Raw genomic sequence first — 13379 nt, 5'->3', positions numbered from 1 at the left:
CGCTCGGCCACTAAACTGACCTATGAGGTATGTAATGCACCGAGTCGAGTCTATAATCTGAAGCCATAACGAGGAATGTGCCGTGGCAAATATCTGCTGTGTCATGTTCTGTGTCATACAGTGCAATTCTGTCTGCTAACATAGCATGAATCATCAGTATTGTTGCAGTGACAGCTCTCAGTTTAATAAAGTGCTCAAACTGTTGACCTGAACTGCCGGGCGATGAATTAGTATTCAGTGTGGAAGAGTTGCACAGAGAGAGAGAGAGAGAGCCGTCTGTCATCCAGACAAGTTTAAGTGACAGTGAAATAAAGGAGGAGGGCAGAGAGGAGGAAGAGGAGCAGAAGGAGAGGAGTGATGGGGACGAAGTGAGGGAGGGCGGAGACGACGTTTAAAGTTCAGCAGCTGCTCCTGAACGCAGCCCCGTCCCTCCATCTGCGTGTGGAAGTGTTTACACTGACTGTTGGCCCATTAGCTGTCCTCCACATGTGGGTCCATCTGGTTCATAATAGCCACATGGACCAGATGGACCCCCCGTCTCTCTCTACAGGTAACTTATAGTCCCTGTTAATTAGAGCTGATGTCTCGTTTAGTTTGATTATCTTTTTTTCATCCAAATGTGCCATTAAACTAATTAACTAATTATGTAATTTGTGGCAGACTCCCCTGTTGCAGCCCGTTTCGCTCGGTCTGTGTGGGAATGTGTTTCTGTTGACTTGAAAATTAAAACAGGAGTGAGCCCAGTTCTTTGAGGAGGCATCAGTCTGAGAAAACATCCAGGAAGTAGTCAGATTCACTCCTAAAAACAGTTTATGAGACAAATATTTGAGTTAATTTACAGTCTCGGCTAATCAAAAGTACTGCTTTCAGTTGGTATACAGTTATCAGCTATGATCAAGCCGCTCGGACTACCTTGCCCTACCTCCAGTTACTGCAAGTAACATCGAGGTTCCACCCAGTTACCTCCAGTAACTGCAAGTAACCCCAGTTAACCCAAGTTACTGCAGGTTTCCCTCAGTTACATCCGGCATCCCCAGTTGCCTTAAGTCACCTCCAGTTATTCCCGGTTACCCACAGGTTTTTTCAGGGACTTCCAATTGAACCCAGTGGCCTCTGCATCCCTAGAAAACCCTGAGAGCTGGTTTCAAAAAAGTGCGTTTTCAGGCCGCGAAAACACCGGATCCGTATGGACGGCAGGGCGAAACGCACAAGACTTCTGCGTTTACGCACTTAAAACGTTTTCGTGTGGACAGGCTCTGAATGACAAGGAATTAGAATTAGAAATACTGGAATGTTTCTTCAGTAAATGTCTTAATTTTGATTCATCAACCACATGACTAGACACCATTTGATGGAAAATGCTCCAAAATTGTTAAAAATGAAAACATATACAGTATGTTAAGTGGGATGACAAATAAGTAAGCAGATATTCTTAGTTGGAGATGGCTTTTGGTATTTGCAGTCAAGGTGGCTCTCCTGTGGACTTTGTCTTATAAGTGTGGCTCTACTCGAAAAAATTGTGAGGATCACTGTAGTAAACCCTAGTTCCTCCCAGTAAACCCAGGTTCCTCTCAGTAAACCCTAGATCAGGGATGCCAGGGTTACGGCCCGCGGGCCGGACCCGGCCCGACTGTACGTCACATCCGGCCCGCGGGTGATAAGGGGAGAATATTTTTTTTTATTATTATTTTATCTATTTAAAAAAAATATATATACCATAAATCTTCTAATACTGGCTTGTATTCTATTACCGGCCGGTCTCTAACATTGGACGGGGCAAGTGTCGACAGGCAGCATTATTTCCATACTTCCCATTCATTGTCAGGTTGCGTCTCGAAGATTTTGGCTGAGTTCTATATTAAATGATTTACGGTATGCCCTGCAATGCATCCGACTCACGGCGAGTGTGGAAAGACGGTGCGCCGCTGCCTCCCGCAAGCTCTCGAAAATCTTTTAAACTGAATGTTGTCCATGTAAAATAAAGACAGATTAAGCAACTGCATAGCTTATTTCTCGCATCAAATTTTTTCAGAAACACGTTTCGGTGAACTACTGTCGTAAAATAAGAGAAAGTTTCCAAACGAGCCGCCATGTTGGTCGGTTTGAAATCCGGGAGCAGACGGGACAGCAGTGAAAGCGATCGTCCAATCAGGTGCAGCCATGAAGTGTGCACGTGATTGTATGAAGGAGCGCGCCTGTCAATCATCCTCCTTTGTAATGTATGTAATTTAGGCCTCATTGTGAGGCTATTTTGGTGCCAATGCAATTTCTTTTTGATGTGTAGGCCTTCATGAATAATTTCAAATAGCCTACCTATCCATGTGTTGAGTCAATGTTTGGCCTTTTCAGTCCGAAAGTGTAATCCAGCCCCCTGAGGTCTCACTTGAAAAACATCTGGCCCCCTGTCCAATTTCACCCTGGCATCCCTGCCCTAGATACTCCTAGTTACTCCTAGTTACCACTAGTAAACCTTATTTCCTCCCAGTAAACCCTAGTTCCTTCCAGTAAACCCTCGATACTCCCAGTTACCCCTAGTTACTCCCAGTAAACCCAAGTTCCTCTAAGTAAACCATAGTTACTCCCAGTTACCCCTAATAAACCCTAGTTACTCCCAGTAAACCTTAGTTCCTTCCAGTTTACCCTAGTTCCTCCCATTTCCCTCCAGCTAGAGGACTATGTCTGGATGTCTGGCGTAATTGAGGATTTCTGGACACATGACAGCGAGTTTGTGGAGAAATACATCTCTTATTTCAGAATAATTGGTGCACTGAGTATAAATCATTTACCAGTGAGTGATCTACAGGGACAACATGAATGTGCATCTTCCATTTTCAAAAAACACTTCCCCGTCGGCGGCTTGGTGTTTGCATGTGAGAGGTTGCTGTGAGTCTTTAAAGCAGCTGAATGGCCACTTAAACACACATTCACCTCTTTACCTTCTATTGAAGTCTGCAGAGAGGTGAGAATGTGCATGTCAGTCGCCTTTTCAAGCCGCTCTACTCATGTGAATATAGATCCAACCTGGACAAACACACAACCAGTGTTGATTTGTAAAAGAAAGGACCCCAAAGAGCAATGTTTAAAAAAAAAACAACAAGGAGTGTTTATTTTGCAGGTACATAATTAATTCATGGAAACAATTTGTTGGATTGTTGGCTCACTTTCCACTCGGCCCTCCTTTGTTCTTCACAATCAGTCTCTGTACTTCCGATAAGCCGGTGATGATTTCATTACAGAACTCAGGGGTCAGTTTCGTGTCCCAGAAGACCTCTATGGCTCGGACGAGTTCGTGTCTTGTGCGAGGCTTAACCTCCTTTCGGATGAAGTCTTTCATTGAGTGCCAAACCAGCTTGATGGGGTTCAAATCCGGCGACTCCGGCGGCGTCCTCACCCAGTTGATTCCCTCCGCTGCAATGCAGGCTGCGGCGGCGGTATGCTTCGGATCGTTGTCCTGGAAGAAGCGGTGATCGGGCCCAAAGTCTCCCCTGATATACGGCGCAGCGATGTCTTTGATGATGACGTTCTCAAAGTAGTGTCTGTCCATGCTTCCCTCGAAGATGACCATTGGACCCGCACCGTGACGTGAAATCAACCCCCAGACGTGGAGCTTCAGGGGGTGTTTGGGCTGAGGTCTGGTGACAACATGACCCTTCCTGCTAGAACAAAACCTGGAATAATTCTCCAGACTCACTGTGGTTACGTCGGTAAACAGCACGTCGTGCCACGTCTCCCCGGACTCCAGCCACTGAAGAGCTTGTCTTAACCGGGACTCTTTGTTGAGCTCTGTCGTGATCGGGCAGGAGCCAGTCTTTCCAAACTTCCACCCGAGGTTCCTGCGGGCCCGGCGGACGCTTGTCAGGCTCAGCTCAACGCCAAAATCTGCTGCGATTTTCTGCCGCAAAGCCTGGGCCTTCATTTTCTTGCTTTTTGTCACCTCGTCAATGGCAGTCAGGATGTTACTGTAGAAATCAGGAAATCATTTAGACTAACAACCACAGAGATGTTCCAGAGTTGTACTTGTTTCATCTGTCGACTTACCGGTGCAGTTTCCTGGGGCACGAGCGGCGAGGTTGCCTCTCCTTGAAGTGATACCTCACAGTCCTCAGCGACACTTTAATGCCCAGGCTTTCAAAATGATGCTGGATCTCGTGGGTCGATTTCCCACTCGCCTTCATGAGACGGATCTGTTGGGACCGCTCTCTGTTGATGTGCGTCATCCCTGCCGTCTGTGGGATACATCCACAGCCTGCTGGTGGCAGAGGCTAGTTTCAGCACACTTATAGAGCACAGCAAAGTGGGCGGGCCAACAAGCTTTTGCAATTGGCTGAGGTATGCAACAGTCTAACCAATAAGATTCAAGCATATCTACTCCAGCAGCTCAATGCCGGTCCTTCCCTCCCCCCGCTGTTAACACAAACAACGTAACTCCATTCCCTAATAAAACTTAACAGACATAGGGGGTTAATATATTACAAACACTGAGTTTCCAGCATCGGGATACTTGTGCGAAACTAGAGGGAAACATTGACATGTTGTCATGTCACCAAACAACGTTGATTTGTTGCCTCAACCTTACTTCCTGTGAAGACCGAAGTTTATTTTGCAAAGATTCTTCTCATCTGATAAGGGCTATATTGACTACAAGAGAGAGGGAGAGAGCGTCATAAGCCCCTTTTAGACAGACGATTCCACCGTAATGGTGGAAAGGTCCAAATATGCCGCGAACCGTTGCATTTAGATAGAATGCTGTGTGTCTGCGTTTAGCAACCCAGCTTTGTGGAACGAGTGAGACGTCCCACAGCGTGGCCGCGGTCTCGTCTATGGACTCATCGGCTGTGTGACGTATTCAATGAGTGTCGGAAATCTGATTAGCTCGATGCATCAAAACAACTATGAAAGGTGAACTTTTGCTCGTCTCACATATTTACATGACTCTTCAACCGCAAGTGAAGTTGCGGCTCGTACGAGCAACTCCCAGCATTTTATCTTCTTCGGATCTACACTTCGAGCTTGTTAAAGCCGCCGTCGCCGTGTCGCCCTGGTAACGCGTCTTTACCACGTCACATCTTTTCCACGTCACATCTTTTCCACCTCAGGTGCTCGTTCCGTTGACAAAGAACGCCGTATCGCCTCGTCTCACCTCTGATGCGGCTCTGTGAGGACCTCCGTTGGCCTCTCAAAGGCGTAATACTCTGATACGCCTTTCTGCCTCGGCGAGCGTTTAGACTGATGACGGGGCAGAATAACGGCAAGGAAAAGGCTGTCTAAAAGGGGCTATTAAAGCATTGGTGCTCTGACCAAGCTGTGTTATTATGTGTCATGATTACACACTGGAGGGAGAACGTGTAGCTAAACACAATGTGAATGTTTGAATGGAAAAATGAAAATGCACAGCATTGAAACAGCCTTTTTACTGTCTTTCATGTGTTTACATTGTCGGCAGCTTAACTGCCTCTCTGTGCTGTTACTTTGTGCGTAATGAATGAGATACATCAAGTGAGACGGAAGATGAAGCGCTGTGTTTGTGCTCTTCTACTCCGTCTTACAAAAGGCCCTTTCTCTCAGTGTGTGAGGCTACAGTGCGGGGGATGGTAGACCTGTGACGAGGTGCTAAACAAAAAAGACGCTCTCTGATGCTAATGATGGTGTGTTGGGCTCGGAAACACTACGAGAGAGCTCCAGTCTGCCGGCTCCACAAAATGCTTCTTCTTATGTAAAACACATGACGCTGCAAAGACCAGCAGAGATCACGGCCCCATCTTTGAGAACCAGACCTTTTATGTACAAAACTACACTGCGGTACAAAAGCAGCCCACGTGATGATTCAAATAGTGTTGGAACCAGGAGTAGGAACAGGCTGCGAGAATGTGAAAAAGAACAAATTAGACTTTTCATAAGCAGCGGCTCTTGTCTTATTCTTTACTCAAACCACCAAAACGAGCACACAGGACTTTTACTGATGTGCAGATTAGTTTGTTCTGACTGAAAACGACCTGCAGCAGAAATTATAGTCCCTAATAAAATGGTCTGTAATCTTCTCGCCAAATGCCGTGGCACATGCACTTAATTACATTCAAATAGAAATCCCAGTACATTGTGTTATTGTTTGTAGGCTAATTACTGCATGAAATGGAAAGCAGGGGAACAGTCTAGACTCTAGAATATGTCTTACCTGCCAATGAAAACAGAAGATGTTCTGTCCGTTTCATTTGATTTCACCATTTACACGACTCATGAAGAAAAACACATTTTAGTGCTTTTATTTATTTTACAAATACAGAAAGAACATTATAGTCATTTGTCATGCAGGGAGACACTCCCCAGACTCCCTTCAAAAATTTGCAGTTTTGTTGTTGTTGTTGAGTTGGGTGACATCGTGAAATGCTGTCAATGACAAATTATTTTTCATTGTAGCATTAAAAGTTAAAACATGTAGGTATTTCTTTCCTCAAGTAAAAAACGTGTTTCTCACGGCACGTTGCTATTTCTAGATATATGCCATACCTTGGTGATAGTCACAGACACATGTCATACCATTTTCAGGGGATTTAGGAAAAGAGAATGTGGAATATCAATTAAACTGTTTAATATCTGTAATTCATATGTGCAATAATGTGAATTATACCATTCAGTTATATTTTGCTTTTTGACTTGTTAATTATTTATTATCGGCCTATCTTGTTCTTTTAACTGGAGCTTCTCTTATTGAACTAAGTATCCCGTTTACTGCTGAAACCCTGTTAATGTCCCGCTGTGGGACAAAAAAGGATTATCTTATATACGTTCTTAAACATGGACAACCAACACTAATATTACTTAATTTCCAAGGTTGGATTGACATTAAAAGAGGAAAGACTTCCAGTTACAAAAGTGTATGATAAATTGGGAGTTAATTGTCTTTGACTTGTGGAGAAGGGGTCGGATCGATTTTTCCTCCTTTTCCGATATGTAATATTTATTTATGTTGATTATTATATTTGTTGAATTAGTTTAGTTTTTACTTATTTTGAACATGTTAGATATAAATACAAATACAGTTTAAAACAATGTTCGTCACTTTCCATTTATTAACACAAATTCCATTATTATATTTCTGTATAAAAATAATTGTTATTGTAAAAATAGGCATATCATTTTTATAAAAGGCATGTCATGTTACATGCTGCTTCTGTAGGGAATTGTGGGCCGGCATGATTCTGTCTTTCCTATGCTAAAGGAGATAAAAAGGAAGCACGGAAGGACCTTTCCTTTAAACAGCTCATGGCTGACACTTGGATACTTCAGGTCATTTAACCCAGAAAAGCACCTTCCACAGCCTCGGTGCTGAGGGGCGCCGAGCTTTGTTTATTATCCGGCGAGGCACCGCAGCGCACAAAATGCTCAACGTGTTGTTTGTTCCAGTATTCTCCAAAACACCAGAGGGTGTACAAACAAAATCTCTCTCCTGTTATAAAGCAAGTAGTCAACAAGTGTTACTGCAAGCGCCATAAACCAACAAAGGAGGAATTGTAATTAACTATGAACTTGTATCTAATATCCATGGACTGTAATATTTTGTTTGTTAAAGATTTTAAAAGTAACATGGGCCACCTATTTATTTACGGTCTAGTCTGGTGTCAGAGACAAGCGAATACAATATAGTACAACATATAGTCTTTATTAAATATAAAAGTTGCCACAGCCAACAACCCTACGACCCACGTTACGATAACGTGCACAGTATAACAAGATGCACAGCAAACAGTTAACTGCACACATACCATAACATTTAGCTTCGGAAACAAAGACACGTCTGAATCACAGAAACTCTATTAACACATTGTGGTTGTATTCTTAAACATTAAAACATTTTCATCAGCCAAGAAGTAGTCGGATCCCAGCAGACTTTGTATAATCGTAATTGTTTTATTGATTTTAATGTTCATTAAAATTGTAATATCTCAAGAAACCTTTGTTTAACTAGATGTATACTTATTAAAACCAAATCTACTTAATAAATCCATTTATTCCACGAATTAGACAGTCACAATGGACCAAGTATTAGCCAGATCCCAGCAGATACTAATAACTAATAAAAAATAGAGAAAGTTACCGTTCATTCAGTTCAATAATGACTCAAACTTAATGAGCCAACAATTCCAATGCTTAACAAGATTGGGGTTCATTAAAATGAAATCTCCATAGTAAACACTGTAATCCATGAAGTAGACAGAGCCGCACTACTCTGGATTTAGCCTGATCCCAGGGGTAATTTTGGATGGAGCTCATTACAGCTCAACATGTTTGCCGATGTCTATTAAAACCCTGAAATGAAGAGAGACAAGAGCAGAAACAGGAAACTGAGTAATGAGAGGAAACAAAGAGAGGAAAGATGGGAAAAGGAGAGTAAACATGAAGGAAGGACTGGAGTGAAGGACAGACGTATAGGACATAGAAATAATGGGAAAGTAAAAAGGAGATGATGTAGAAGAGGAAACGTAGATAAAATGATGAGATGAATGAAGAGGAGGAAACAAAGGAAGGAAAAGGATAGATGCAAGAAGGAAAACTGATGAAGGAAGGAACTAAGAATTAGTAGTCCTAGGGGATGAAGCTATGAACAAGAGTGCAAACAATAAATGAAAACAAAAAGATTACAACAAACAAAAGCCACATTAACTACACAACCATGGCTACATTGAAGTGGCCCCAAATCTGATTTTTGTTTTGTTTTTTCTCATGTGCGTCTCAGATCGTGAACAGCACAAATCCCATGGAATCTGATATTTTGAATCAGATTTGGGTATGTGGTCCTAGATCTGATACAGTTCTGATGTCTTGCAATGCAACCTGAGACTAATCAGTCAGATCGGAATTCAGTTGACTTTTACGTCACAATAGATCGCCATTTGTCAAAACTCGTCACAATTCTGCGCTGGCCAGAGACACTCTGGGTTAGACCTCATAAGTATTCAGGCTGACACTCTGATTTGAGGAGTCGTATCGGAACTGTTCTGTGCTTGAAAGCATGTATTAAGAAATAGCAGGCCGGGGCCACAGTGGGAAGTGGCTGTAGTGCCAAAGGACAGTTAAGAGACCGAAAGCTAGATGTAAAGAAACTAAAGACTCAAATGAATGAAGCTGTCGCGGTCACATCATCTGCCTGTTGTAAAGCGAGCTTGACCGTGTTTTAGGTGATAAACCCTCTGGTCAGGTGTGAGAGCTGCTTGATAGCTCTTGTGATGCAGGACAAAGCTAGTTAATCTGGGAGCCATGCTATTGAGTAACACTAGTGTGATGACTATGACCATTTCACTCTAGGATCTGATATTGGCCACATGGATAAAGATCTGAGTCCCTATGTTTGTGCTTACGGAAAACTAGAAAAGCATTCATCATATTATGGGGAATATTACTTGGTAACACATCAACATTGTGGAGACTCATTTACTTTATAGGGACCAGCATTTGGTAGGTGAGGCTCCAACACTTTGGGGACTCACCGGCAAAGACAAATATCTGTGTGTTTTCAGGAGAAGCAACGCTTCCTGACCGATGTCCTCCATGAGGTGATGCTATTGGACGGCTTAAGTTCATCCCACCCGATCTCCCAGGAAGTGGAACAGGCGATGGATATTGACCGAGTCTTTGACTGGATTGCCTACAAAAAAGTAAGTCACCACAAAATGAATTGGCACACTTGTGAGTTAACAGGTGACATGCTAGCGAGCTAACTAGCAGTCTAACCACTAGCAGTCTAGTGGTTAGGTGACATGCTAGCGAGCTAACTAGCAGTCTAACCACTAGCAGTCTAACCACTAGCAGTCTAACCACTAGCAGTCTAGCCACTAGCAGTCTAACCAGGATGCCTAGATCTAATTGTCAAATCTATGGATAATTATGCAATTCAATGTCTTCCCTCAACTCTTCACTATAACTATAACTGGGACTGCAAATTTCGATGCTGCGCTATGAAGAGTCTGTGTTCAAGGGGCGGGACTTAGTGAAGGGTCAGTTCCTATTAAAGGACTTGATTAGTGTGACGTTAACTATTAAGTGTCAGGCCTAGGCTCGAGAGAGGACTCAGATGCAGAGTGGACGGAGATCAAAACTGGTTTTTATTGTGATGATCGCTTTTCAGTTCTTAAGGCTGAGTAATACAATAAATGGCTATGAAACACTGACTAAGGAATAACTCAAGACACAAAACTCACAAAAGGTGCGAACAGAAAATCACTCCACAAGGAGGAAACAGAAAATCACTCCGAACGGAGGAAAAACTAGCAGGGCAGGGCTCTATCTACTCTAGCGAGGTTTACTACTATAACACTCGGAAAAAACTAAAGGCGCTCCCGAAGGAGGAAAAAACAAGAGTGCCAACTCTCTAAATTCTCAGCTACGGGTCCTAACAAAACTATAAACAGAGGGGTCTAATCTAGCGGGGTCTACAACTAAAAAACTGGCAAACCAAAAGCGCTCCCGATGGAGGAAAAAACATGGGCTGTAAATCTTTAAACACACGGCTATGGATCTAACAAAAACTATAACATAGGGTCACTCAAAAATGAGGAAAATGAAAAGCTATAAACCAAACTACTCTATCACTACGACTGAAAACGTACAAACAAAAATTACTCTCTTAAGAGGTGAAAAGGAAAATCAAAATACCACTTTGATAACATGGAATCCTGGCACGACAATTTTAACGGAGATCAAGGCTTGAGCATGGGGCTGGAGATGCACGTGAAGTAACGAAACATTCTGGCACAAGACAAAGGGAGACGCAGACTATAAGACACATGGGGGTAATGGGGAACAGGTGGAAACAATCAGGGATCAGGGATGACGTCAGACTGATGACACAGGAGGAAGGGTAAGTGATCTGAAACGAGAGGAGAGTTACTTTTTCAAAATAAAACATGAAAATTCACAAGACAACAAACCAAGACAAGACATCCCTCACCGCGGTGTGACATTAAGAGCATGTCTTTATTCATTATTGCATTTAAAAGTGTGTTTCTCCATCCACTCTTTAGGGGGCGGCGCTGATCCGGATGCTGGCTAACGTGATGGGACAGACGCTATTCCAGAAAGGACTCAATGTAAGTTCATGTCGTCCCGCCGGTCCAGCTGTGTATACAGAGTTTTGTATCTGAGGACAACAGGGAGCGCTAGGGTTTGGCTTTAAAATGGTTTGTCACCTGCATTCAGACAGAAGCTGTATACGTGTGTGTGTGTGTGTGTGTGTGTGTGTGTGTGTGTGTGTGTGTGTGTGTGTGTGTGTGTGTGTGTGTGTGTCTGTGTGTATGTGTGTGTGTGTGTGTGTGTGTATGTGTATGTGTGTGTGTGTGTGTGTGTGTATGTGTATGTGTGTGTGTGTGTGTGTGTGTGTGTGTGTGTGTGTGTCTGTGTGTATGTGTGTGTGTGTGTGTGTGTGTAGCCATATTTTGGCTGAAACCTGGGTGTTTGAAGCATAGAGAGTATACAGATGGGCAGTGAATAAATGGATTTGGCTTTGCACATGTTTCTGCTGTACAACAATATTACAATCCACTATGAGTGACCTGAATTCAGGCTGTACAGGGGCTACAGTTCTCAAAGGACAGGTTTTTGCTATCCAGGACTGTAGCCAGGATTTTCAAAATACTGCAGTCATAAGTCCAGGTAACCCCAACCATGAGACACCAATATAGTTTCCAATTTTAGTCCATATTGTATCCATTCAGCTGTTTAAATGCTGTCAAAAGCCTATTCCGCACTGCCAGGAGTAAAATGATGTTCATCATTTGATTTATTATTAGCCCAAAATCAGTAAAAATGTATGTACATAGTGTAACGACTATACAATATGCATATTTGTCATTTGTTAATAATTGACATATTCATAGTTTGCTCATAGTAATCAAAAAGTCTGTGTGCTGCAGGAATGAGATGTAAAACCCTGAAATGAGTCAACATTTTTTTCACTTCCTGTTCCCCCGTCTCAATGCGTTTTTTGAATGTGTTTTTGTTCAGATGCTCCAAGTAAGGTCTTTGGTTAACGCAAGCATCAGAGATTTAAATGTTTTGTTCTACGATATGAAATACGTGAGTCTTAACAAAGGCGGTTGCTAACAAGTGGCTAAATGTGACTACTGGTTGTTGTCACGCCGACTAATCCGCCGCTACAGGCTTGTTGTGTTTCTTCGCATTCATGTGGTGCGATGTTGTTAGTTTGTAACTTTACTTTTGCAAATTGCATTTATGCTGAACAAAACATGTAAGTGTCATAAACGTTTGTTTGCCACAGAGTTTATTTTCTGCAATAATCTAAAACCCAACGGAGCAATCACATTAGCTTTTTGTCAAGGGAACCTGTGCGTTGCTAACTGAACTGCAAGACTCTATTACTGTAGACTTTTTAGTTAACTGCAATGACACTTTGGCTCACGGCAATTTTCTCTTAATGAAAAAATGAATGAGTCGTAATCTACATGAGAAATAAAGAAAAGAGTCAACACTAAGACAGATGTGATCACGGTACTTCTATAAGTATGTACCGTCATACTTTTGGTTGGATGCAGAACTCCCTTCTCTCAGTACTAAATAATAAAATCAAATTGAATCTAAACTCCCTTAACTCTATTTTAAAATTTTAAAAATCTCCAAATTCCCCCTCATAAAATTAATTGCCTCCCGAAGGCAGTGGGTTTCAGAGGTTTTGAGATGTTTGCAGCACGACAGCAGAACTTGAGAAAATAAAATTTTAGTTTAATGAGTTACCATACGTTCTTCGGAATTAGGTTTATTAAGCTTCATTGCAGTTGAGGATGAAGTAGAATTTAAAAAATGCTTCTTTGGTGGAGACACCAAAATGATGAAACATGAATCAGAGAGAAAGCAGGAAGTAATTTCAGGAAATACATTTATTTTGGGGCAAATCTCAGCTTCATATTGATAAGACTGTTTTCCTCTGGAGGCCTGAATGAGGAAACAGAATACTCTTGAATTTGTCTCATGGACTCGAAACCACTAAAAGATACAGCAGAGTAGATGACAACATCGGTGGTGTTAATGACACAGTGTGCTGCATTATTTATGGTTCAGCTGCGTGAAGCTGCTAACTGGCTCTCTGATGGTTCACACTGCTTAATGTTAATGTCGTCAGAGCAGCGAAGACTGGAGTTTATTTAACCAAGGAACCAAGACGTTTTTATCCACAAAATTGGAGGAAATCAGTTGGCAGTGTCTGTGAAAATGATGTGAGTGTGATGTAAGGTGGAAGTAGGTGAAATTTAGTTTTTACACACACACACACACACACACACACACACACACACACACACACACACACACACACACACACACACACACACACACACACACACACACACACACACACTGTCCTGATTTTCCTGCAG

General features: G+C 42.4%; 1 protein-coding gene across 1 annotated transcript in view; it reads left to right on the top strand.

The window, feature by feature from the left end:
• Positions 1-13379, top strand: part of trhde.1 (thyrotropin releasing hormone degrading enzyme, tandem duplicate 1) — a 201562-nt gene that overhangs the window by 139582 nt on the left and 48601 nt on the right. Inside the window, exons 7-8 of the mRNA XM_084038494.1 lie at positions 9513-9650; positions 11016-11081. Of these exons, the coding sequence (XP_083894620.1) occupies positions 9513-9650; positions 11016-11081 (204 nt within the window). The remainder of the gene's footprint in view (positions 1-9512; positions 9651-11015; positions 11082-13379) is intronic.

Source organism: Eutrigla gurnardus, assembly GCF_963514095.1.
Source record: "Eutrigla gurnardus genome assembly, chromosome: 21".
In the NCBI taxonomy this organism is placed as follows: domain Eukaryota; kingdom Metazoa; phylum Chordata; class Actinopteri; order Perciformes; family Triglidae; genus Eutrigla; species Eutrigla gurnardus.
This window is presented reverse-complemented; position numbering and strand designations above follow the sequence as displayed.